We start from the raw sequence: 23458 nt of genomic DNA on the forward strand, positions 1-23458 counted from the left end.
CATTTGTGATTTGGGGCTATATAAATAAACATTGATTGATTGATTGATTGATTGATTTTATTTTTCACTAAAGTAGGGTTCGTTGAATGCACATTTGAAACTGCTGGGGTTCGGTACCTCCAACAAGGTTAAGAACCACTGATTTATGCACTTTACTCACATTCTCCATCCATCCATTTTCTACCGCTTATTCCCCTTTTGGGGTCACGGGGGGCGCTGGCGCCTATCTCAGCTACAATCGGGCGGAAGGCGGGGTACACCCTGGACAAGTCGCCACCTCATCGCAGGGCTACTCACATTCTAACACTCATTATTCAACAGGCTCTCTCCGCCCCCCCGGGACGCCTCTTACTCCCCGCCTCACAACAAACACCCACCATGCCTGGACACGCAGCACCATCAAGCTCGTTGCACTTAGTCTTAACCGGATGCTACGTGAAATTAAAATAAAACATTTTTTTTTTACTTCTGGTTCGTAAACGATAAAGATAAAAAAAACACCTTCAACGTAAAAAAACATAAATTAAATCGATTCTGAAACGAATGGATACAATGTTATTTTAATTTCATTCAGGGAGGGAAAATCGAGGGCTTTAAGTGTGAAATGTGTACCGGATGTGAGGTTGGTCACCGGCGGACTTAGGACACTCTCACTTGAAGTGAGGACTCCCGCGGGTTGGCGAACAAACGGCGTGAAGAAAGTCGTCATAGAGCAACGTCAAGTGTGTCCGACGCCCAGCAGCGGACGGTGACGAGGGGGCTTCCAGCAGCGGGACGGTGACGAGGGGGCTTCGAGCAGCGGGACGGTGACGAGGGGGCTTCGAGCAGCGGGACAAGAGCGGTACGAGTGGCCGGGCGACGCCAGCGATGACGGGCGGCTGTGTTCAGCAGTCATGTGCACAGGTCGCTAGTTAGCTTGTTGCCGTTAGCCGCCTTCCTGCGCTGCCAAGCCGCCAAACTGAACGCCTTTCCCGGACAACTTTTACGGCGACAAGACATTCCCCCCAGCGATACTTTGCTCGCCGTTCCCCGCACAATGTGCTGTTTTTTGGGGCGTCTATCAAGCTGGCCGGCCGCTAGCATCGGCTGACCGGAGCGACTTTACTCTTTTTCTTTCCGACATTTTTTTTTACCGCTTATTCCCTTTTAGGGTCGCGGGGGGCGCTGGTGCCTATCTCCGCTACAATCCGGCGGAAGGCGGTGTACACCCTGGACAATTCGCTGCCTCATCACAGTACTATTTTTCTTTCCTACATTTTTTTTTAAATATCGCATTTTTTGTAACTGTTTTAACGAAAAACTATTCCTGTTGGACTAGTGTAGAATTTTTTTTTTACACTAAAAAAAAGTTTTCCTGGAGGATTTCTCCCCCCCCCCGCCTGTGGAAAATGGATGCGGGCATAGAGAAGGAATGCAGCGCCTTGGGAGGGCTCTTCCAGCTCATCATGACCGACATGAAGGTGACGTTTCAAGTTCTTTTTCTGGGATCTGTGTTGAAGAAAAACACTCTGGTTGGGTCTACCTTTAAACCTTTAACTCATGGGTGTCAAACTCTGGCCCGCGGGCCAAATTTGAGTCCTTTGCCATGGGCCAAGGACCCTATTGAAACTGCTGTGTTTTATTATTATTCCGCACCTACGCGCTGTAATTTGACCCCCTTAACATGCTTCAAAACTCACCAAATTTGACACACACGTCGGTATAGCAAACCTTCCCAACATATTAAGCAACCAATCCCCAAAAAATGAAAATTGCGCTCTAGCGCCCCCTAGGAAAAAATTACAGACAAAACTGCATGTAACTTCTGTTAGGAATGTCATAGCGACATGAAACAAAAACTCCTATGTAGGTCTGACTTAGACCCGATTTTCATACACTCACTTCTTTCAGCAAAAATCTACAGGAAGTTGGCAAAAACCCCTTAAAAATAAAATTTCGTAAAAAAGGCAATTTGTGCCTCTTTGCGCTGTAATTTGACCCCTTTAAAATGCTTCAAAAGTCACCAAACTTGGCACACACATAAGGACTGGCGAATATTGCGATCTAATGAAAAAACCAAACCCCAAAACTCAAAATTGCGCTCTAGCGCTATTTTTGAATAAAACACTGAAAAAACTGCTCCTAGGAAGAAAACACAGACAAAACTGCTTGTAACTTCCGGTAAGAATGTTGGAGAGACATGAAACAAAAACCTCTATGTAGGTCTCGCTTAGACCTACATTTCATAGATTGACAACCCCCAACAAAAATCAACAGGAAGTTTGCAATCCCCCCTTCAAAAAAAAAGTTTTGTAAAAACCGGTCACCTTTCTTCAAACATTATCTCCTCTGAGTGCGTTTGTTGTTTTGGCTTCAAACTCGCACAGGAGAGAGATTGAACCCTTCTGATTAAAAGTATAGAACAGAGTTTTGATTACTGCTCCGGTTTTGATTTTACATGTCTTCAAAGAACACCCGCGCAAATTTTCCTAAAAAATGTAATTTTTGCCTCTTTCATCTGTAATTTGACCCCTTTAAAATGCTTCAAAACTCACCAAACTTGATACACACATCAGGACTGGCAACAATTGCGAGCTAATAAAAAAACCAAACCCCAAAACTTAAAATTGCGCTCTACCGCCCCCCTAGGAATACAACACAGACATACTGCTCCTAGGAAGAAAACACAGACAAAACTGCTTGTAACTTCCGGTAGGAATGTCAAAGAGACATGAAACAAAAACCACTATGTAGGTCTCATTTAGACCTACATTTTAATAATTAACATACTTTAGCAAAAATCAACAGGAAGTTTGATATTTTCACTTCAATACAACAACTGCATTACTTTCACAATGCATTAGATTCTCAAAATAGTGGCACCAAGGCGTCTTCTACTGCTTATCCGGCCGTGGGTTGCAGCTTGCTGCGAGGTCTTTCTCCCAGGAAGGCAGACAGACTACTCGGGACATGGCATTTAGGTAAAAAGATGATTTAATTTTAACTAAAAAAATATACAAACAAAAATCGCTCACAGCGGAGGCACAACTTGGGCTAAAAAACAAAGCTAACGCATAAACAGACTAAGAACATAAATCAAACAAAACTTACTTGGCATGGCATGAAGCATGAAACTATGGCAAGGCATGAAACAAGTCAGCACAGGGCGACTGACTGGCAAAGACAAGCTTAAATACTGCCTCTGATTAATGCTCGGGAAGCAGGTGAGCGGGCATTTTGTCCACCAGAGACAGGTGGACAAAATGAGTAACCAAGGAAACCAGACAAGGGAGTGGAAAAAAACAGGAACTTAAAGAGTCCAAAGGACAAACAGCACATGGCCAAACAAACACATGATCAACGGACATGACTATTTATTTTTGGTTAGTTTCAGAATAACAATGTTATTAAAAAGAATAAGAGACTTATTATACTCTAAAAATGTTGGTCTTACTTAAAAATGCACACATTTAGTTGTATTCAGTGTTAAAAAAATACGATATGGCTCTCACGGAAATACTTTTTGAAATATTTGGCTTTCATGGCTCTCTCAGCCAAAAAGGTTCCCGACCCCTGCGCTAGGCTTTCATGGCTCTCTCAGCCAAAAAGGTTCCCGACCCCTGCGCTAGAGCCAGATGTGGCTCTTTTGATGACTGCACCTGGCTCTCGGATAAATCTTAGCTGACATTGCTTAACACGATAAGTAATGAATAATTCAGCTGGTAATCACAGTGTCAAAAATAAGGTTAAAATTACAAACCATTCTCATGCATTTTCATCCATCCATCCGGTTTCTACCGCACCCGTTCAAGAAGTCGGATTAATGGTCAGAAGTATTTTATTTGTTTTTGGTTAGCCTCAGAATAACAATGTTATTAAAAAGAATAAGAGACGTATTATACTCCAAAAATGTTGATCTTTCTTAAAATGCACGCATGTAGTTGTATTCAGTGTTAAAAATATATATATATATATGTGGCTCTCACGGAAATACTTTTATAAATATTTGGCTTATATGGCTCTCTCAGCCAAAGAGAATCCCGACCCCTGCCTCAGAGACTGGCGTCAAGACACCCGTGGACACACCCCTCCGACTATCAGGTACTATATAATCTCACTAAAACACTAGCAACACAATGGAAAGATAAGGGATTTCCCAGAATTATCCTCATAAATGTGTCTAAAAACATCTGAATAGCCCACAATGCAATCGCCTTTTTTCTTAAAGTTTTATTTTATTTTTTATTTTTTTTCTAGTCCTTCGCTATCAATATCCTCAGCCACGAATCTTTCATCCTCGCTCAAATTAATGGGCAAATTGTCGTTTTCTCGGTCCAAATAGCTCTTTTTGTTGGAGGCTCCCATTATAAACCATGTTCAAATGTGAGGAGCTCCACAACCCGTGATGTCACACGCACATCGTCTGCTACTTCCGGTACAGGCAAGGCTTTTTTATTAGCGACCAAAAGTTGCGGACTTTATCGTGGATGTTCTCTACTAAATCCTTTCAGCAAAAATATGGCAATATGGCGAAATGATCAAGTATGACACATAGAATGGACCTGCTATCCCCGTTTAAATAAGAACATCTCATTTCAGTAGGCCTTTAAGTGAAAAATAAAAAAGTTTTTTTTCAAATTCAATAAAAAGTTCTGTTTTTGGCAACACTTTAGTATGGAGAACAAATTCTAAGTCAGTGGTTCTCAACCTTTTTTCAGGGATGCACCCCCTGTAAACTTTTTTTTAATTTATCCATCCATCCATCCATCCATCCATCCATCATCTTCCGCTTATCCGAGGTCGGGTCGCGGGGGCAACAGCCTAAGCAGGGAAACCCAGACTTCCCTCTCCCCAGCCACTTCGTCTAGCTCTTCCCGGGGGATCCCGAGGCATTCCCAGGCCAGCCGGGAGACATAGTCTTCCCGTGTCCTGGGTCTTCCCCATGGCCTCCTACCGGTTGGACGTGCCCTAAACACCTCCCTAGGGAGGCGTTCGGGTGGCATCCTGACCAGATGCCCGAACCACCTCATCTTAAGTACCCCCTAATCAGAGTCTTATATAAGTGTCTATATTAGTTATATTAGCCTACTATCAAAATGACTTAAAAAGTCTTACAGAAGTGTTATAATGATGGTGACACATGAAGTGTCTATATTAGTTATATTAGTCCATCAAAATTACTTTAAAAGTCTTATATAAGTGTTATAATGAAGACAACACATGATGTAAGTGTCTATATTAGCTATATTAGCCTACTACAAAATTACTTTAAAAGCTTTATATAAGTGTTATAATTAAGACATTAGTTATATTAGCTTTCTATCAAAATTACTTTAAAAGTCTTATATAAGTGTTATAATGAAGACAACACATGATGTAAGTGTCTATATTAGCTATATTAGCCTATTTTCAAGATTACTTTAAAAGCCTTATATAAGTGCTATAATGAAGACAAATGGTCTAAGTGTCCATATCAATAATATTAGCCTACTATCAAAATGACTTTAAAAGTCTTATATAAGCGTTATAATGAAGGCAACGCGTGATGTAAGTGTCTATATTAGCTACATTAGCCTACTACAAAATTACTTTAAAAGTCTTATATAAGTGTTATAATGAAGACATTAGTTATATTAGCCTACTATCAAAGTGACTTTAAAAGTCTTATATAAGTGTTATAATGAAGACAACACATGGTGTAAGTGTCTATATTAGCTATATTAGCCTACTACAAAATTACTTTAAAAGCTTTATATAAGTGTTATAATTAAGACATTAGTTATATTAGCTTTCTATCAAAATTACTTTAAAAGTCTTATATAAGTGTTATAATGAAGACAACACATGATGTAAGTGTCTATATTAGCTATATTAGCCTATTTTCAAGATTACTTTAAAAGCCTTATATAAGTGTTATAATGAAGACAAATGGTCTAAGTGTCCATATCAATAATATTAGCCTACTATCAAAATGACTTTAAAAGTCTTATATAAGCGTTATAATGAAGGCAACGCGTGATGTGTCTATATTAGCTACATTAGCCTACTACAAAATTACTTTAAAAGTCTTATATAAGTGTTATAATGAAGACATTAGTTATATTAGCCTACTATCAAAGTGACTTTAAAAGTCTTATATAAGTGTTATAATGAAGACAACACATGGTGTAAGTGTCTATATTAGCTATATTAGCCTACTACAAAATTACTTTAAAAGCTTTATATAAGTCTTATAATTAAGACATTAGTTATATTAGCCTACTATCAAAATGACTTTAAAAGTCTTATATAAGTGTTATAATGAAGACAACACATGATGTAAGTGTCTATATTAGCTATATTAGCCTATTTTCAAGATTACTTTAAAAGCCTTATATAAGTGTTATAATGAAGACAAATGGTCTAAGTGTCCATATCAATAATATTAGCCTACTATCAAAATGACTTAAAAAGTCTTATATAAGTGTTATAATGAAGGCAACGCGTGATGTAAGTGTCTATATTAGCTACATTAGCCTACTACAAAATTACTTTAAAAGCCTTATATAACTGTTATAATGAAGACATTAGTTATATTAGCCTACTATCAAAATGACTTTAAAAGTCTTATATATGTGTTATAATGAAGGCAACGCGTGATGTAAGTGTCTATATTACCATAGTTATATTATCTTACTATCAAAGGCTGAAGCAAACAGAAATGTTGAAATGTAATATTTATTCTACACAGTTTTGCAACATTGGAAAACATTAGGAAACTTCTCACAGGGTGAGGTCACTCCTGGAAATGACTGGCATAGAATTAAAGTTAAAGTACCACTGATAGTCACAGACTACCCTCTGCATTTGACCCATCCCCATGTTCCACCCCCTGGGAGGTGAGGGGAGCAGTGAGCAGCAGTGGCCTTGCCCGGGAATCAGTTTTGGTGATTTAACCCCCAATTCTAACCCTTGTTGGTGGCTGCCAAGCAGGGAGGTAATGGCTCCCATTTTTATTCTTTTTGGTATGACTCAGCCGGGGTTTGAACTCACAACCTACCCATCTCAGGGTGGACACTCTAACCACAAGGCAACTGATCAGGCTAGAATGACCAAAGGTATAGATGTGTGTGTCCAAGTTCTTTTAATGGATTTATTACAATCTTTGCAAGCTGTGTAACGTTTGCTGTGGTCTGGAACAAAAATGAAAATGGCGGGTGTGTTACCTCGGTGACGTCACGTTCTGACGTCATCGCTACAAGACCGATAAACAGAAAGGCGTTTAATTCGCCAAAATTCAACCATTTAGAGTTCGGAAATTGGTTAAAAAAATACATGATCTTTTTTCTGCAACATCAAAGTATATATTGACGCTTACATAGGTTTGGTGATAATGTTCCCCTTTAATACAGGCATTATTGGACATATTGCATGTTTGGTTTAGGAGTTATGCTTGAAACCGTTTTATTTCTTCAATTGCATTTTTTTACAGATTCTAAGAACATTACTGTCTTGAGTAAAAAGCAATTTTTTGTGTTTGCAAAGCTTACAAAAGCACATGTCTGTAGTAAAACTCACAAAGATGCAGGAATACAGGCATTATTGGACATATTGCATGTTTGGTTTAGGAGTCATGCTTGTTACAGTTTTTTATTTCTTCAAACGCATTTTTTACAGATTCTAAGAACATTAGTCTTGAGTAAAAAGCAATTTTTTGTGTTTGCAAAGCTTACAAAGGCGCGTCTGTAGTAAAACTCACAAAGATGCAGGAATACAGGCATTATTGGACATATTGCATGTTTGGTTTAGGAGTTATGCTTGAAACAGTTTTTTATTTCTTCAATTGTATTTTTTTACAGAGTCTAAGAACATTACTGTCTTGAGTAAAAAGCAATTTTTTGTGTTTGCAAAGCTTACAAAAGCACGTCTGTAGTAAAACTCACAAAGATGCAGGAATACAGGCATTATTGGACATATTGCATGTTTGGTTTAGGAGTTATGCTTGTTACAGTTTTTTATTTCTTCAAATGCATTTTTTACAGGTTCTAAGAACATTACTGTCTTGAGTAAAAAGCGATTTTTTTGTGTTTGCAAAGCTTACAAAAGCACATGTCTGTAGTAAAACTCACAAAGATGCAGGAATACAGGCATTATTGGACATATTGCATGTTTGGTTTAGGAGTTATGCTTGTAACAGTTTTTTATTTCTTCAATTGCATTTTTTACAGAGTCTAAGAACATTACTGTCTTGAGTAAAAAGCAATTTTTTGTGTTTCCAAAGCTTACAAAAGCGCATCTGTAGTAAAACTCACAAAGATGCAGGAATACATGCATTATTGGACATATTGCATGTTTGGTTTAGGAGTCATGCTTGTTACAGTTTTTTATTTCTTCAAATGCATTTTTTACAGATTCTAAGAACACTAGTCTTGAGTAAAAAACAATTTTTTGTGTTTGCAGAGCTTACAGAAGCACATGTCTGTAGTAAAACTCACAAAGATGCAGGAATACAGGCATTATTGGACATATTGAATGTTTGGTTTAGGAGTTATGCTTGTTACAGTTTTTTATTTCTTCAATTGCATTTTTTTACAGAGTCTAAGAACATCACTGTCTTGAGTAAAAAGCGATTTTTTGTGTTTGCAAAGCTCACAAAAGCGCCTCTGTAGTAAAACTCACAAAAATGCAGGAATACATGCATTATTGGACATATTGCATGTTTGGTTTAGGAGTCATGCTTGAAACAGTTTTTTATTTCTTCAATTGCATTTTTTTACAGAGTCTAAGAACATTACTGTCTTGAGTAAAAAGCAATTTTTTGTGTTTGCAAAGCTTACAAAACACATGTCTGTAGTAAAACTCACAAAGATGCAGGAATACAGGCATTATTGGACATATTGCATGTTTGGTTTAGGAGTCATGCTTGTTACAGTTTTTTATTTCTTTAAACGCATTTTTTACAGATTCTAAGAACATTAGTCTTGAGTAAAAAGCAATTTTTTGTGTTTGCAAAGCTTACAAAAGCACATGTCTGTAGTAAAACTCACAAAGATGCAGGAATACATGCATTTTTGGACATATTTTATGTTTGGTTTAGGAGTTATGCTTGTTACAGTTTTTTATTTCTTCAAATGCATTTTTTACAGGTTCTAACATTACTGTCTTGAGTAAAAAGCGATTTTTTGTGTTTGCAAAGCTTACAAAAGCGCGTCTGTAGTAAAACTCACAAAGATGCAGGAATACAGGCATTATTGGACATATTGCATGTTTGGTTTAGGAGTTAAGCTTGAAGAAATGTTTTCTTGCTGCAATCGCATTGTCGTGTATAGTCAGAAATCTAGGGCGGCACATGATGTATCGTCTGTGGTTTTTATTGCCTTGTGACATAGTGACTCAGATAACATTTCAATCTTGAGAAATCTGGCAACGTTGCGTAAGAGCCGACCGACGCTGGCAAGATTCGCCGGTATTCATACCAGCGCTCGTGTGCCTCAACGGCGACGTTACGAGTCTTGTTTCTCATTCGGGGAAAAAAAGACCCGTCTGAGAGCCGTCAGCTTGTTCGTTCTATGAGGCGAAGGAAAGAAAATGAGGCGGTTCAAGTTTCATTCTGAAGTTAAACAATTAGCTGGTTTCCTGATAGAACTTGCAGAGTGAGATGTACACGTGAGTCACATGTACTGGAAGAGGTGTGTGTGTGTGTGTGTGTGTGTGTGTGTGTGTGCGCACGCACAGCCTGCGGCGGCACATTCTGGTGGTTTGTTTTTTCCCCCCGTTTAGGCGGGCGTGCAACCCAACAAGGGCACTCCTGCCATCTGGCTCACCGGCATGCGCGGGCGTCATGTCTAATTAACTGGCATAAATCTCTACTGGGGGCCATGTGACCCGCTTGTGAGGAGTACTATGGTTGGTGTTTACATCGTATTGGATTAATACTGGTATCGATCGGCCAATACTCAAGGCTCCAATATTGGTGTTGTATCAGAAGTGGAAAAAGTTGTATGGTGATACGGATGCCAGGCTAGTAGTGTCGCTAAATTAAAGGCCTACTGAAAGCTAGGGATGCACCGATTAATCGGTAACCGAATATATTCGGCCGAATATGGCAAAAAAAGCCACATTCGGCCTTCGGTGGAATGAGTTAAAAGCAAGGCCGAATAGTGGCGTGTGACGCAAAGACGCAATTTTTTGACGCGGTGACGCAATCAACCAACGTGCAGTGTTAAATTTAAATAGTTTTATGGTTAGTTTCCTTCTTTTTATTCTGAAGCTGAAGTACTGTTATTGACAAATCTGTTCTGGCCTGGGATATGTTGTGTACCTGTATAAGTGTATGAGGTTACAAGCACACACTTATTGAGATTTAGTGGGGCCTCTGTTTACATTATTAGCCTGTTGTGTAGGCTACCTGTATAAGTGTATGAGGTTACAAGCACACACTTAATTGAGGTTTACTTGAGCCTTCTGTTTACATTATTAGCATATCTACTGTGGCTAAGCAGACTTTTGCCAAAAGGACAATAATTCATTTGTTGTGGGTTTATCCACTTTAATGCACTTTATTTTTTGGGGGGGAATGCATGTTTTGTTTGAAGGCCTAATATAAATGAAAAACTGTGCTTTTTTTGAAAAGCAAAGGCTACTGGAATATTAAAAAATGTCAATATTCAATAAAAAATTACTTTATTTGAAAAACACGTCTAAATATTTATTCTAGGCTATTTATGCAATATAAAAAAGTTGTGAAAAACTGCATTTATTATTCGGTATTTGGTATTCGGCCTTCGGCCAAGCGCTCAAATTTTATTCGGTTTCAGTTCGGCCACAAATTTTAATTTCGGTGCATCCCTACTGAAAGCCACTACTAGCGACCACGCAGTCTGATAGTTTATATATCAATGATGAAATATTAACATTGCAACACATGCCAATACAGCCTTTTTAGTTGACTAAATTGCAATTAAAAATTTCGCTCGAAGTATCCTGTTGAAAACGTCGGGGTATGATGACGCGTGATGTCACGGATTGTAGCGGACATGTTGTTCCAGCCCCAATCCCAGCTTTAATCGTCTAATTCCACAGTATTCTGGACATCTGTGTTGCTGAATCTTTTCCAATTTGTTCAGTTAATAATGGAGACGTCAAAGAAGAAAGCTGTAGGTGGGAAGCGATGTATTGCGGCCGCCTTTAGCAACACAAACACAGCCGGTGTTTCCTTGTTTCCTCGTTTACATTCTCTAAAGATGACGGTTAAGCTTTACGATGGAACAGAGCGGTCAAGTGAACATGGTTCCCTACCACATGTCAAACAGCAGATTTCGGTGAGAAAATTGTGGTAATAAGTCGGCTCTTACCGTAGACATGAGCGGATAGCTTGCGTCGTTCCTCCTGCACCTGTCAAAGAGGCAGCTGCGGACTTTGTTGCCTCCTCCGACTGGCCGGCCCCGAACGTGGGAGGCTTCCACCGTGGAGGAGGGGCAAAAAAAGCTCAGACCGACCCCAACGGCTGCCTTCGCTTCGCCTCGTCGAGAAACGTGGCTTCCCTCAGAGACACTGGTACCCCTCCGACTTTCAGGTACCATATAATCTCACTAAAACACTAGTAACACAAAAAGCAGATGTAGGAGCCTAAATACTGTTTAAGTTAATTTACATTTTATGGAAGGTGCTTTATGTTTATTCAGCCAAAAGGGGACTATTTACTTTTATTTGCATGATAAGAAAATTGATATATTGAATGCTTAGAGTAATTATATAAAGCTCACTTTAATTGTAATTATTACATTTGTCAAAATGATTTGATGACGTAACTGTTTTAAGTGCATGTATGGCGGAAGGATCTGTGTGGTAAGGGGTTTTTTGGACGCAAGGTGTCATGGGTAATTGCTGTCAGGTGCGGTGGAATCGAGCCACAGTTTTCGGACCTCAATCACACTTATTCTCATTCATACTTTTTCTAACTAGTACGGCAACAAACTCTCTTCATTTTGTCATTCATTTGTTCCCACATCGTGACTGTTTTATGTTTTGAATTATTAAGATCACAAGTAAACCGTACAAACCAAGAAGTGAAGTGAATTATATTTATATAGCGCTTTTCTCAATTGACTCAAAGCGCTTTACATTGTTACACCGAATATCTAAGTTACATTTAAACCAGTGTGAGTGGCACTGGGAGCAGGTGGATAAAGTGTCTTGCCCAAGGACACAACGGCAGTAACTAGGATGGCACAAGCGGGAATCGAACCTGCAACCCTCAAGTTGCTGGCACGGCCACTCTACCAACCGAGCTAAAAACCCCCATAGAAGAACGTCAGGAGTTTTGTTTTGTTGTTGCCGCAGCAAGCGGAGTGAATGTGATAGTAGAGGAGCGTCAAGTTTAAGACTACTTTAAGAATCTACAGCAGATAAGGGATTTTCCAGAATTATCCTAGTAAATGTGTCTAATAACATCTGAATCGCTCCCACTGCCATATTTTTTTCTTTCTTTTTTTTCCCTAGTCCTTCACTCTAACTTTCCTCATCCACAAATCTTTCATCCTCGCTCAAATTAATGGGGAAATTGTCGCTTTCTCGGTCCGGATCGCTCTCGCTGCTGGTGGCCATGATTGTAAACAATGTTCAGATGTGAGGAGCTCCACAATCCGTGATGTCACGCGCATATCGTCTGCTACTTCCGGTACAGGCAAGGCTTTTTTTTATCAGCACCAAAAGTTGCGAACTTTATCGTGGATGTTCTCTACTAAATCCTTTCAGCAAAAATATGGCGAAATGATGAAGTATGACACATAGAATGGACCTGCTATCCCCGTTTAAATAAGAACATCTCATTTCAGTAGGCCTTTAACCTACATGCATCCACACTAGGCCAGTTGTAACGTTCGCGTGGAAGAGAATGGTGGCAGAAGCCTGTGTGAGCAAATAACAGTTACCTGCAGCCATTTTAGTTTGTTGTCATACAACATGTTGCACGTTGGTAATGAGCCAAGCAGTGAAGCAAGCTGAGAGAGGGCAAACATATGAGCAATGTTGTTTATTTGACACTTACATGCTGAGGAGGTTGCATCAGTACTTTATCAGCCGGTTTTCTTGCATAGCAGAGCAGACCCTCGATTGATCAGCCGCTCGGCCACATCACCAGTGACCTTTTCCACTCCTCCGTCCATCCTGCTGTCTTCTCCTCCACCCTCTGTGTCCGCGTGCAGACGTCTGCTTCCTCCCCTCCCTGGCGTCATCCCACTGCTTCATCAGGATTCAATTAGTGGTCTTCTCCTTGTTAAGTGTTTACTTGAAAGGAAAATGTTGCACCAAACTGCAGACCTGCCTTCCTCCTGGCCACTGAAATTGAAACCGTGTGTGCGTGCGTGTATACTTGTACAGTGGAACCTCCTGAGGTCGAAAACAATCAATTCCTGCACATTTCAGATTTAGAAACAAATTCTGCCATTGTGAATCCTTGAACTGGGTCAAACTGTCACCATCATAAAACCTTGATTAATGGTTTACAACAGAGGTCGGGAACCTTTTTGGCTGAGAGAGCCATGAAAGCCAAATATTTCACAACGTATTTCCGTGAGAGCCATATAACAATTTTCAACACTAAAGACAACTAAATTTGTGTATTTTTATGTATGACCAACATTTGTATAGTACAGGGGTGCCCATTACGTCGATCGCGAGCTACCAGTCGACCGCGGGGGGTGTGTCAGTCGATCTCCAGCCAGGCTTTTAAAAAAAATAGACCTAAAAATTTGTGATCATCAATCTTCACCAAGACGTCACTTAAATGACATTCACGATACCGGAGGGTCTTGTGAGATGACGCTGGCTGCTGCAAGATCATTATTATGAAAATATGACCGAGAGGAAGGCGAGAAACACTTTTTATTTCAACAGACTCTCGCGCCGTACCTTCCGTCAAAACTCTAAAGGCCGACTGCACATTTCCTATCTTCACAATAAAAGCCCTGCTTCATGCTGCCTGCGCTAACTAAATACAGAGTCTCGGAAAACTGGCGTGCACAAGCGATCCCTCAGAAAGCTGGCGTGCACAAGTGATGTGCACGCCAGCTTTCCGAAACTCTTATTTTGTTAGCGCGGGCAGCATGAAGCAGGGCTTTTATTGTGAAGATAGGAAATGTGCAGTCGGCCTTTAGAGTTTTGACAGAAGGGACGGCGCGAAAGTCTGTTGAAATAAAAAGTGTTTCTCGCCTTCCTCTCTGTCATTTTTTCATAATAATGAACTGGCAGCAGCCAGCGTCATCTCACAAGACCCTCGGGTGCCGTGAATGTCAATCAAGCAAGCTACGGAATTTGCTGCCAATGTTTTTCTTGTAAAGTGTTTGGAAGCTGGATGAATTAGATGCCAAAAACCAACCACTTTCATGTGGTATTGTACAGAAAGGACAACTTTTTTTCTCCTCCATTTGAAAATGTGGGCGTTATCATTACTGTCTGATTCCAATCAATGCAAGTCATCAGAATCAGGTAATACACCAACTTATATTCTTGTGTTTGTGAAAGAAAGACATCTATATGTGTTACACATGCTTGTATTATCATTAAACACATTTAACTTGTTTACAAAAATGTCTCTTTCATAAATAAATAAATATAAATGATATATATTAATGAGGTAGATCCCCTCGAGTTGGTCAATTGAAAAGTAGCTCGCCTGCAGAAAAAGTGTGGGCACCCCTGGAATAGTATAATAAGTCTCTTATTCTATTTAACAACATTGTTATTATAAAAGTTAACCAATAATACATATAATACTTCTTACTAGGGATGCACCGATTAATCGGTAACCGAATATATTCGGCCGAATATGGCAAAAAAAGCCACATTCGGCCTTCGGTGGAATGAGTTGAAAACAAGGCCGAATAGTGGCGTGTGACGCAAATTTTTGGACGCGGTGACGCAATCAACCAATGTGCGGTGACGTTGGGATATGTTGTGTACCTGTATAAGTGTATGAGGTTACAAGCACACACTTATTGAGATTTAGTGGGGCCTCTGTTTACATTATTAGCCTGTTGTGTAGGCTACCTGTATAAGTGTATGAGGTTACAAGCACACACTTAATTGAGATTTACTTGAGCCTTCTGTTTACATTATTAGCATATCTACTGTGGCTAAGCAGACTTTTGCCAAAAGGACAATAATTCATTTGTTGTGGGTTTATCCACTTTAATGCACTTAATTTTTTTTTGGAATGCATGTTTTGTTTGAAGGCCTAATATAAATGAAAAACTTTGTGCTTTTTTTGAAAAGCAAAGGCTACTGGAATATTAAAAAATGTCAATATTCAATAAAAAATTGAACTATAGTTGTCAACATTGTGTACGTGCTGAAAAATTCATTTATGATTGTTTATCAAAATTTAACTATAGCTGTCAACATTGTGTATGTGCTGAAAATCAATGATAAACAATAATTTATGATTGTTTATCAAAATATAACTATAGATGCCAACAATGTGTAAGTGCTGAAAGATTAATTTATGATTATTTATCAAAATACAACTATAGTTGTCAACATTGTGTACGTGCTGAAAGATTAATTTATGATTGTTTATCAAAATATAACTATAGTTGTCAACATTGTGTACATGCTGAAAGATTAATTTATGATTGTTTATCAAAATATAACTATAGTTAACATTGTGTATGTGCTGAAAAATTCATTTATGATTGTTTATCAAAATTTAACTATAGCTGTCAACATTGTGTATGTGCTGAAAGATTAATTTATGATTGTTTATCAAAATATAACTATAGATGTCAACATTGTATATGTGCTGAAAGATTAATTTATGATTGTTTATCAAAATATAACTATAGATGTCAACATTGTATATGTGCTGAAAAATTCATTTATGATTGTTTATCAAAATTTAACTATAGCTGTCAACATTGTGTACGTGCTGAAAGATTAATTTATGATTGTTTATCAAAATATAACTATAAATGTCAACATTGTGTACGTGCTGATTCATTTCTGATTGTTTATCAAAATATAACTAAAGATGTCAACATTCTGTATGTGCTGAAAAATTCATTTATGATTGTTTATCAAAATTTAACTATAGCTGTCAACATTGTGTACGTGCTGAAAGATTAATTTGATTGTTTATCAAAATATAACTATAGATGCCTACATTGTGTATGTGCTGAAAATCATTGATAAACAATCATTTATGATTGTTTATCAAAATATAACGATAGATGCCAACAATTTGTAAGTGCTGAAAGATTAATTTCTGATTGTTTATCAAAATATACCTATAGTTGTCAACATTGTGTACGTGCTGAAAGATTAATTTATGATTGTGGCGCAGTGGGAGAGTGGCCGTGCGCAACCCGAGCGTCCCTGGTTCAAATCCCACCTAGTACCAACCTCGTCATGTCCGTTGTGTCCTGAGCAAGACACTTCACCCTTGCTCCTGATGGGTGCTGGTTAGCGCCTTGCATGGCAGCTCCCTCCATCAGTGTGTGTGATTGGGTAAATGTGGAATTAGTGTCAAAGCGCTTTGAGTACCTTGAAGGTAGAATAGCGCTATAAAAGTACAACCCATTTTTCAAAATATAACTATAGTTGTCAACATTGTGTACGTGCTGAAAGATTAATTTATGCTTGTTTATCAAAATATAACTATAGATGTCAACATTGTGTACGTGCTGATTCATTTCTGATTGTTTATCAAAATATAACTGAAGATGTAAACATTGTGTAAGTGCTGAAAGATTAATTTATGATTATTTAGCAAAATATAACTTTAGATGCCTACATTGTGTATGTGCTGAAAAATTCATTTATGATTATAAAAATTTAACTATAGTTGTCAACATTGCGTATGTGCTGAAAGATTAGTTTGATTGTTTTTCAAAATATGACCATAGATGCCAACAATGTGTAAGTGCTGAAAGATTAATTTATGGTTGTTGCCTTTGATAAAAAGTTAGGTTTTGCTCACATTTTTCTTTTATCTAGACTTCGCCAAGTTGGTGCTTTTTGAAACACTCGTATCAATCGTGTTTAAGAAATACTAATAAAATCAAAATAATACTTAAATGTGGACTAGTAAATGTTAAAAGTATATCAAACAAAGCTTAACAAAGTGATCACTGTAAATGAATGCATTCTTTGACTCTGGGAGCTGCATTCTTTTACCGTCGTTTCATAAAATCTTGCACTTTTTCGTTGAAGTAGGCCGATACTGATTAGTGACCGATCGTCACATCCCTAAAACTAATGCAAAGGCCATTCATTCAGATGTAGCTCATGTTTAATTTTTGGAGTACAATTACGGTAAGTTGACCACTGTAGGACGATGACTTAAAATAAGTGTTCATAGAGAGCCTTATTACAATCAGGAGTACACGTGGAGAGATAGACGGGTATGAGTCAACAGGTAGTGGCATGGATGAGTGATGCTCAGGGGAGGGTGTGGCTCACACTCATTCACACAGTTCCGCTTAAAGACTTGCAGATTTTAGTGGCCTTTGAAGTAGTTGTGCAGCATCTACTCGCTGTTCAGTGTAGAAGTGTCTTTTGGCCATTTCTACAAATGATGTCCTTAGTTTTTAGCTGAGTAGCTGCACCTGGTTTTATAGCTGGCTAGCATTATCAATCCATTGCGGCTGTTACTGGGAGTGTAATGAATCACATAGCAGACTGGTGACTAGTCCAGGGTGTAGTCCACCATTTCTCCTAATTTAGCTGGTACACTGTAGACTCCAGCCCCGTGCAAAGAACTAAATGCAGGCATGGTCCGGTATTGAGATGCTAAGTAAATACTTGAGTATTAAATGACTTTCTTGCCAAGGGCAGTGCAGTTAATAAATGATTCATGTGTTACTGTCGAGGCTTCACACATAACAATTGGAACCGCCATCTGGCGCCGTTGCAAGCCTCTTGTTTCAGTCAAGATTCAATCAATTGTACAACCGAATACTTAAATTTTAAATCAATCAATCAATCAATGTTTATTTATATAGCCCCAAATCACAAATGTCTCAAAGGACTGCACAAATCATTACGACTACGACATCCTCGGAAGAACCCACAAAAGGGCAAGGAAAACTCACACCCAGTGGGCAGGGAGAATTCACATCCAGTGGGACGCCAGTGACAATGCTGACTATGAGAAACCTTGGAGAGGACCTCAGATGTGGGCAACCCCCCCCCCCCCCCCCCAGGGGACCGAAAGCAATAGATGTCGAGCGGGTCTAACATGATACTGTGAAAGTTCAATCCATAGTGGATCCAACACAGCCGCGAGAGTTCAGTTCAAAGCGGATCCAAGACAGCAGCGAGTCCCGTTCACAGGAAACCATCTCAAGCGGAGGCGGATCAGCAGCGTAGAGATGTCCCCAACCGATACACAGGCGAGCGGTCCATCCTGGGTCCCGACGAGTGGTCCATCCTGGGTCCCGACGAGTGGTCCATCCTGGGTCTCGACTCTGGACAGCTAGTACTTCATCCATGGTCATCGGACCGGACCCCCTCCACAAGGGAGGGGGGGACATAGGAGAAAAAAGAAAAGAAGCGGCAGATCAACTGGTCTAAAAAGGAGGTCTATTTAAAGGCTAGAGTATACAGATGAGTTTTAAGGTGAGACTTAAATGCTTCTACTGAGGTAGCATCTCGAACTGTTACCGGGAGGGCATTCCAGAGTACTGGAGCCCGAACGGAAAACGCTCTATAGCCCGCAGACTTTTTTTGGGCTCTAGGAATCACTAATAAGCCTGAGTCTTTTGAACGCAGATTTCTTGCCGGGACATATGGTACAATACAATCGGCAAATAATGTATAAAATAATGTATAGTTTGTGGTTCATAATCATCATGGCCGAACAAACAACTAAATCATCAGAAGCCACAAAGTGGAACAAATTTCATCCTCCGTGAGGACCATGTGACTTTGACTTGAAAAACCAGGACTCGTCCGCAGAGACGCGGTGCCATCGGGATTGAGAGTTTCCTAATTATCAGTTCAACCTGGTTTTTCCACTCTGACCTTGATTTGTTTGATCGAATCAAAGCTGTGGCGACCGTTGGTTTGTTGCAACTCATTTGTATACGAGACGTGCATTGCTAAATAGGGCTGCAACTAACGACTTGTTCTGATAATCGACTTGTCATCGACTATTGTAACGATTAGTCAGATTATAAAGCGTACACAAATTCAGTGGCTCTAATTTAGCCATCAGCTCTTAATTCAATTTGATTCCCATCCTTGAAGTGACGACTCCATTCAACACAGTATCATTGGGTCAATCCATTATAAGGAAACATTTTCAGGTTACCGGTTACAAAAACTTCTCTTGGCTACTGATGTGTGACGCACCTTCTCATTTCAATGTGTTTTCTTTACTTTCATGACTATTTTTACATAGTAAATTGTCAGTGAAGGCATCAAAACTATAACACCTGGGAAGTGAAAACCATTTCAGATGACTACCTCTTAAAAGTCATGGAGAGAATGCCAAGAATGTGCAAAGCAATAATCAGAGCGAAGGGTGGCTATTTTGAAGAAACTAGGATATAAAACATGTTTTCAGTTCTTTCACCTTACTTTGTTAAATAACTCCACGTGTTCATTCATAGTTTTGAGGTGACAATCTACAACGTAAAAGTCATGAAAATAAAGAAAACTCATTGAATGAGAAGGTGACCTGTACTGAATACGTGCACTATGGGGAAAAAAAAACGTATTTACATTTGTGTTATCTTGAAAATGTTTAATTGATTCAGAACTAGGGCTGGGCGATATGGCCTTTTTTAGATATTGCAATATTTTTAGGCCATATCGCGATATACAATATATATCTCGATATTTTGCCTTAGCCTTGAATGAACACTTGATACATATAATCACAGCAGGATGATGATTCTATGTGTCTACTTAAAAAAAAAAATTTTCATGCAGAGAAGGAAATCACAACTAAATCCATTTACCAAAACTGTATTTATTAAAGTTGTTAGCAGGTGACTTTTCAAATGATGCTACATATTAGCAATAATGCTACTTTTGGTAGCAACACTTGTGCCCCACACTTGACAAATTAAAGTTGTTCTACATATTCCTGCTTGAAGCCAAACCACCGCCAGACGATGGACCCCCTGCTGTTTTTGTTAGGAATTAATTCTTCCTTCATTTGTTACCAGATTCGCACCTTCGCAGCACTCCGCTAGCATCACGGCTAACGTTAGCCACGCTGCTGCCTCTCTACCGGGCGAGGGCGTATACGTATGTGACTTATGACATGACAGTATGTGACGTATGTAAGAACCTGTGCTTACACTCTGAGAAGAAGACACAAGAGCCTGTAGTGTAAAGCCCGCAGCTATAAACAACTGCGTGAGAACGTATACTTGAATATTACGATATAGTCATTTTCTATATCGCACAGAGACAAACCCACGATATATCGCCCAGCCCTATTCAGAACTATAATCGAAAATAATCGCAATTCAGATATGAAACTATTTTTTCTGGCACCCTTAATGGTAGCTAGCCTACTATCGAATATTCCAGTCATCGAATATTCCTCTAGAAATGTTCTTGATTGATCGAATAATCAGATAACAGATTTTTGCTTGGTTAAAGAGCAATTCTAAACACACAAAAGATAAGATACTTTATAATGAACGACTAACTGTGGGGCATCACAGTGGAAGAGGGGTTGGTGCGTCTGCCTCACAATACGAAGGTCCTGGGTTCTATCCTGCGCTCTGGATCTTTCTGTGTGGAGTTTGCATGTTCTCCCCGTGAATGCGTGGGTTCCCTCCGGGTACTCCGGCTTCCTCACACTTCCAAAGACATGCACCTGGGGATAGGTTGGTTGGCAACACTAAATTGGCCCTAGTCCAGGGTGTACACCACCTTCCACTCGCTGAGATAGGCTCCAGTGCCCCCCGTGACCCTGAAGGAAATCAATCAATCAATGTTTATTTATATAGCCCCAAATCACAAATGTCTCAAAGGACTGCACAAATCATTACGACTACAACATCCTCGGAAGAACCCACAAAAGGGCAAGGAAAACTCACACCCAGCGGGCAGGGATAATTCACATCCAGTGGGACGCCAGTGACAATGCTGACTATGCAAAACCTTGGAGAGGACCTCAGATGTGGGCAACCCCCCCCCCCTCTAGGGGACCGAAAGCAATGGATGTGGAGCGGGTCTAACATGATACTGTGAAAGTTCAATCCATAGTGACTCCAACACAGCCGCGAGAGTTCAGTTCAAAGCGGATCCAAGACAGCAGCGAGAGTCCCGTCCACTGGAAACCATCCCAAGCGGAGGCGGATCAGCAGCGTAGAGATGTCCCCAACTGATACACAGGCGAGCGGTCCATCCTGGGTCCCGACGAGCGGTCCATCCTGGGTCTCGACTCTGGACAGCCAGTACTTCATCCGTGGTCATCGGACCGGACCCCCTCCACAAGGGAGGGGGGACATAGGAGAAAAAAGAAAAGAAGCGGCAGATCAACTGGTCTAAAAAGGAGGTCTATTTAAAGGCTAGAGTATACAGATGAGTTTTAAGGTGAGACTTAAATGCTTCTACTGAGGTAGCATCTCGAACTGTTACCGGGAGGGCATTCCAGAGTACTGGAGCCCGAACGGAAAACGCTCTATAGCCCGCAGACTTTTTTTGGGCTCTAGGAATCACTAATAAGGCGGAGTCTTTTGAACGCAGATTTCTTGCCGGGACATATGGTACAATACAATCGGCAAGATAGGATGGAGCTAGACCGTGTAGTATTTTATACGTAAGTAGTAAAACCTTAAAGTCACATCTTAAGTGCACAGGAAGCCAGTGCAGGTGAGCCAGTATAGGTATATATGTATGTATATATGTATATAAAGGTATATACAGTATAGGTATATATGTATGTATGTATTTATGTATATAAATGTATATACACAGTATAGGCATATATGTATATATGTATATAAAGGTATATACAGTATAGGTATATATGTATGTATGTATTTATGTATATAAAGGTATATACAGTATAGGTATATATGTATGTATATATGTATGTATAGGTATATACAGTACAGGCGTAATATGATCAAACTTTCTTGTTCTTGTCAAAAGTCTAGCAGCCGCATTTTGTACCAACTGTAATCTTTTAATGCTAGACATGGGGAGACCCGAAAATAATACGTTACAGTAATCGAGACGAGACGTAACAAACGCATGAATAATGATCTCAGCGTCTTTAGTGGACAAAATGGAGCGAATTTTAACGATATTACGGAGATGAAAGAAGGCCGTTTTAGTAACGCTTTTAATGTGTGACTCAAAGGAGAGAGTTGGGTGGAAGATAATACCCAGATTCTTTACCGAGTCACCTTGTTTTATTTTTTGGTTGTCAAATGTTAAAGTTGTATTATTAACTAGAGGTTGGTGTCTAGCAGGACCGATAATCAGCATTTCCGTTTTTTTGGCGTTAAGTTGCAAAAAATTAGCGGACATCCATTGTTTAATTTCAGTAAGACGGTAGAAAATGGATGGACATATTACTTTATGTTCAAGGTTATGCATTTATGGACCCTACATTTAGACCAGCTGTCTATAAATAAAAAATATATTTTTTAGATTTAACATAAAGACACTACTAAATTGTGAAGTTTAAAAGTTTTTATTTAATACCGTCAGGCGTCACGGTATTGTTGTGAAGACATTGAAACCGAAATACCGCGCTATCTACAATACGGTTACTTCCTTGCCATTTATACACCAGTGTGGGTGGCAAGGTGGGTGAAGTGTCTTCTCACAACCACAGTGTCTTGGATGGCAAAAGCTTGATTCGTACTAGGAACTTAAGTTTCTGGACTACCATCCGAGTCACACCCGGTAGAACAGGAGTGTCAAACTCAAATACAGAGTGGGCCAAAATTTAAAAATGAACAAAGCCGCGGGCCAAGGTTGAACAAATTAACCTTTTAATAGGGACCCAAACAAGTTTTGCAATGAATATTGAACAAGTAAGGCTTAAATAGGGCAGCACGGTGGAACAGGGGTTAGTGCATCTGCCTCACAATACGAAGGTCCTGAGTAATCCTGGGTTCAATCCCGGGCTCGGGATCTTTCTGTGTGGAGTTTGCATGTTCTCCCCGTGACTGCGTGGGCTCCCTCCGGGTACTCGGGCTTCCTCCCATGAAACAGGCAGAGCCTAAACAACATAATAGTGCAAAATCAACTTTCAAAAAACAAACAAAGAACATCAGTGGTATATTAAATAAAATTTAATAAAAAAAAAACTATTGCCTCTTTTCTATTTGCAGCTTTCTGAGGTAAATATCAACATTAGCTTTTTCCACAGGCTAAAAAATTCAAAAATAAAATAACAATGAGGTGGGCGGGGTTTGTTGGTAGCGGGGGGTGTATATTGTAGCGTTCCGGTAGAGTTAGTGCTGCAAGGGATTCTGTTCTGTTGTGTTTATGTTGTGTTACGGTGCGGGTGTTTTCCCGAAAT

The 23458-nt window shown here is 39.5% G+C and overlaps 1 protein-coding gene across 2 annotated transcripts in view; it reads left to right on the forward strand.

The window, feature by feature from the left end:
* Nucleotides 1-630: 630 nt before the first annotated feature.
* mtss1 (MTSS I-BAR domain containing 1) overlaps nt 631-23458 on the forward strand; it is a 103251-nt gene continuing 80423 nt past the window's right edge. The window contains exon 1 of one of the 2 annotated variants that reach the window (XM_061891948.1): nt 631-1460. In XM_061891948.1, the coding sequence (XP_061747932.1) occupies nt 1389-1460 (72 nt within the window). In that variant the 5' untranslated portion in view covers nt 631-1388. The remainder of the gene's footprint in view (nt 1461-23458) is intronic. The other variant, XM_061891955.1, reaches the window with a different exon arrangement.

This window comes from Nerophis ophidion, linkage group LG02 (genome assembly GCF_033978795.1).
Source record: "Nerophis ophidion isolate RoL-2023_Sa linkage group LG02, RoL_Noph_v1.0, whole genome shotgun sequence".
NCBI lineage: Eukaryota > Metazoa > Chordata > Actinopteri > Syngnathiformes > Syngnathidae > Nerophis > Nerophis ophidion.